General features: G+C 39.8%; 1 protein-coding gene across 1 annotated transcript; it reads left to right on the top strand.

Annotated features, from left to right (window-relative positions):
* Positions 1–210: 210 nt before the first annotated feature.
* LOC131311248 (probable carboxylesterase 18) lies at positions 211–3,377 on the top strand. Its single transcript, XM_058338610.1, has 2 exons — positions 211–1,026; positions 2,717–3,377. The coding sequence occupies exons 1-2, from the start codon at positions 439–441 to the stop codon at positions 3,146–3,148; spliced, it is 1,020 nt and encodes a 339-aa protein (XP_058194593.1). The 5' UTR covers positions 211–438; the 3' UTR covers positions 3,149–3,377.
* Positions 3,378–3,776: the final 399 nt, after the last annotated feature.

Here is a 3,776-nt window from a genome sequence, read left to right as displayed (position 1 = left end):
AGGAGCCGGCATGCACGTACGCACGTAGTTATGCGCCTAGTATGGAAAAAGCATGTCATGTGCTCAAAAAGCACCCAATCAATGTTTCCATTATTAAGTATTATTATTTAAAAAAGGAGTAAATGTTTCCCTTGATTGCTTGCCAGTGTAGTCACCAAACTCTTTACTGAGAAATCAATGAAGACCCAACCACTCTTATGATTAACGACCAAGTCCCAACCACAATTATGATTAACCACCAAGTCCCAACCACTCCCTCTCGCCTTTCCTCTCTCTCTCTCTCCTCTCTCTCTCTCCCCTCCACAACCGTCCTCTCTCTCCTCCACAACCGTCCCATTCCTACTTTCTCATCACCCGTCCCACAAACATTATTCTCTCTCTCTCTCTCTCTCTCTCTCTCTCTCTCTCTCTCTCTCTCTCTCTCTCTTTCAGGCGTCAATGGAGCTAACAGCAAACAATCCTCAAAAACCACCCTCTCTCCCATGGAAGACCCGCATCGTCCTCTCAGTCCTCGGCACAGTCACCGACGCCTCCCAACGCAGCGACGGCACCGTCAACCGCCGCCTCCTCAAGCTCATCAACTTCACGTCACCACCCAACGCCAAGCCCGTCAACGGCGTCAAATCCCACGACGTCACCGTCGACCCGACCCGCAACCTATGGTTCCGCGTCTTCGTCCCAACCGCCACAACCCAACCCCTCCCCGTGATCGTCTTCTTCCACGGCGGGGGGTTCGTGTACCTGACGGCCGATGCCAAGGCGTATGACGCCGTTTGCCGTCGTTTTGCGCGCAAGGTCTCGGTTGTGGTTGTCTCCGTTAATTACCGGCTGGCACCCGAGCACCGGTGCCCGGCCCAATACGACGACGGATTCGACGTGCTTAAGTTTCTTGACGAGAGGAAATCGGGAGTTCTGCCGGAAAACGCGGATCTCTCTTGTTGTTTTCTTGCTGGTGATAGTGCTGGAGCTAATCTTGCTCACAACGTAGCGAAACGAGCGTCAGAATCTACGTTTACGCAATTGAAGGCACGAAATTTTTTTATTTGTTGCTTTTTTTTTTTAATAGTTTTTATCAATTGGTTTTAAAATACTCCAAAAAAAAAAAAAAAGGATGGAATATACTCAATATAGGTGGTTTTGTTTTTTTTAATATGAGATAAAATTCTTTCCAGGTGGAAAGCCCCAAGTTTCAACCACCGTAATTTGAGGGCTCCATCGTGAATTTATTATATTAATCTGAATTATTCATCTTAAAAGACTTGTAGAGTAGTATATCCATACAAAAAATTAGCTATATTAAATATCGATAGATATATGAAAAATTAAATTTTGTTTTGTAAAATAAACGGTATGATTCTTTAAAGTTAATTTGTCCATGGCTTTCTATTTTATAAACCAAAATTTAATTTTTGATACATCTATCGATTTTCAATCAAGCTATTTTTTTGCGTCGATATATTACACTGTGGATCCTACAAGATCAAATCTCTACGACAAACGCATAATGGGTTCCACAATTGGTGGTGGAAATCATGGATTTTTCACCTAAGGTAGAAAGAATTTAATCTCTTTTAATAATAGAGGGTGTTTTGATTAGTTTGTGCGCACCTCATACTAATACCTACAGCCCCTCCAATACCTGTTTCACACATTTATGCGTAGCTTCAAGTGTTGTTGGTACGGAGAATTGACTTGAACTTGACATGTTAGGAGACAGCAACACCTAAGTCTCAAGTTTAGCCATTTTCGGAAGATGTAGGTGGGGGTAGGATCATAACCCCCTGGTTTGGTCCAGTTTTCAGACTTTGTACGTAGTTCTTTTATGAGTTCTTTTGGTGATTATTACTCCACATTATAAACCCAGCCTGGATGATTGTCATGGTCGTGAAAAACCCGGAACCTAGAATCTGAATTTGATTTCAGCTAAGATATCAGCTTCAAAACCTCCCATACTTTATTAAGCCAATAGAGCAAGTTTCAATTGACTATAATTGGGCCCCAATAGAAAGATTGGCTCCTATGATTAATTGAGGTATGCGTAAATTAGTCTAAACTCATGAGTTATCGAAAAAGATTAGTACACAGTAAATATGGTATGTCTCGTATGTACGTTGTAAGAAAATTAAATTAATAAGACATCAATCACGATATCGATATCACAGCTGATCTGTGAAGGATAAAGCAAACCGCGAGAGCTTAAAATCACAAACGTGAGATAGCTAGTATTGATAAAACATCTATTGCGATATACTCTGCTAGTTTTTTATTGGAACAAACATACCTGCAAGATTTATTTATTGTATGAAAGCGTCCACCATCATTGTAGATACGAAATGGATTCACAACTATCCAAAATTGTGCAAAAGTTGAGTGTAATAGTACATTCAATTTCTAATGATTTTTTGTTAATCTATTTGGAGAATTACAAGCGATATTTTTTTTATTCAGTATTTTGGGAAACCGTACGTTATGTGATGTCCCACCCCTTATCCTCCACAAACCTTATCGTTTTTTAGCTAGATCAGGATCAGGTTTCAAAAAATTCATATGGTGACATGAATTTGTGTAGGAGAAGGGGGTTTGGGCTGTGTCCCACGACCACTTAATTAATAATTTTTCGTTGTAGCAGTTTAAAGTGATTTTCATCTTTCTAAACTATATTCCACTTCATTGTGAATTAATTGATTGTCCAATTTTGTGATGGATATGAATTAAGGTGATCGGACTGGTGGCGATACAGCCGTTCTTCGGGGGAGAAGAGAGAACAGACTCAGAAAAGAGGCTATCATTACTAGTATCAATGGACAGGACAGATTGGCTATGGAATGCTTTCCTACCATCGGGCGAGGCGGCAGCAGCAGGCAGGGATCACGAAGCGATAAACGTGTGCGGGCCGAGGGCGGCAGACATATCGAAGGTAGACCAATTCCCCGCGACGGTGGTATTCGTGGGAGGTTTGGATGCCTTACAGGACTGGCAACGGCGGTACTACGAATGGCTTAAGAGGTCGGGAAAAGAAGCGTACCTGGTGGAGTACCCAAACATGTTTCATGCCTTCTACATATTCCCTGAATTACCAGAATCCAGAGAGTTGATTTCTCAGGTCGCGGAGTTTGTTCACAAGCAGTGCCTGCAGCCAGATCGCTAGCTATAGAAGAGATGCATGCAGGAGAAACTGCATGCTACAAATAATAATTGAGTAATGCCTTTATTCAGTTCAGTTCTTTTTGGGCAGCATGGTGATGTTTTAGCTAGCTACTCCTATCTCGTATACTTGAAGTGAGGGTGCATGTGTTCCAGAACACTTTCTTAAAATATAAATATTTATTTTATATTTTTAAACTCAAAAATAATATAAATGAAACATAATTTTTCAATTTTTTTTTGCACCGTTCAAAAATCTCAATGAGATTTATCAAACATGATCCATGTTGTTAGAAAAATTATTTGCGTAAACACATTATTTTTGAGCTTGAAATTGTTTTTTCTTTTTAAAAAATATTCCATCCGTTCTAATTTAATAGTCATTTTCGGGAGTTCATGCCACTTTTCAATTGATTATATCTTGTAATTTATAATGTTTTATGTGATTTTGACAACATTGTATTATTGAACTAATTTGAGATCTATCAAATAAGATTCATATTTGATATGAAATTTATTACGGATTTAAAAATATAGTTGGGTTTTTAGCCGGCTAGAATAGAACGAGAGATAATTAAATTGGGACGGAGGGAGTAAGTACTTATTTTTGTTTCTGGAATGGGCCTGAGTTT

This window comes from Rhododendron vialii, chromosome 12a (genome assembly GCF_030253575.1).
Source record: "Rhododendron vialii isolate Sample 1 chromosome 12a, ASM3025357v1".
NCBI classification, from domain to species: domain Eukaryota; kingdom Viridiplantae; phylum Streptophyta; class Magnoliopsida; order Ericales; family Ericaceae; genus Rhododendron; species Rhododendron vialii.
This window is presented reverse-complemented; position numbering and strand designations above follow the sequence as displayed.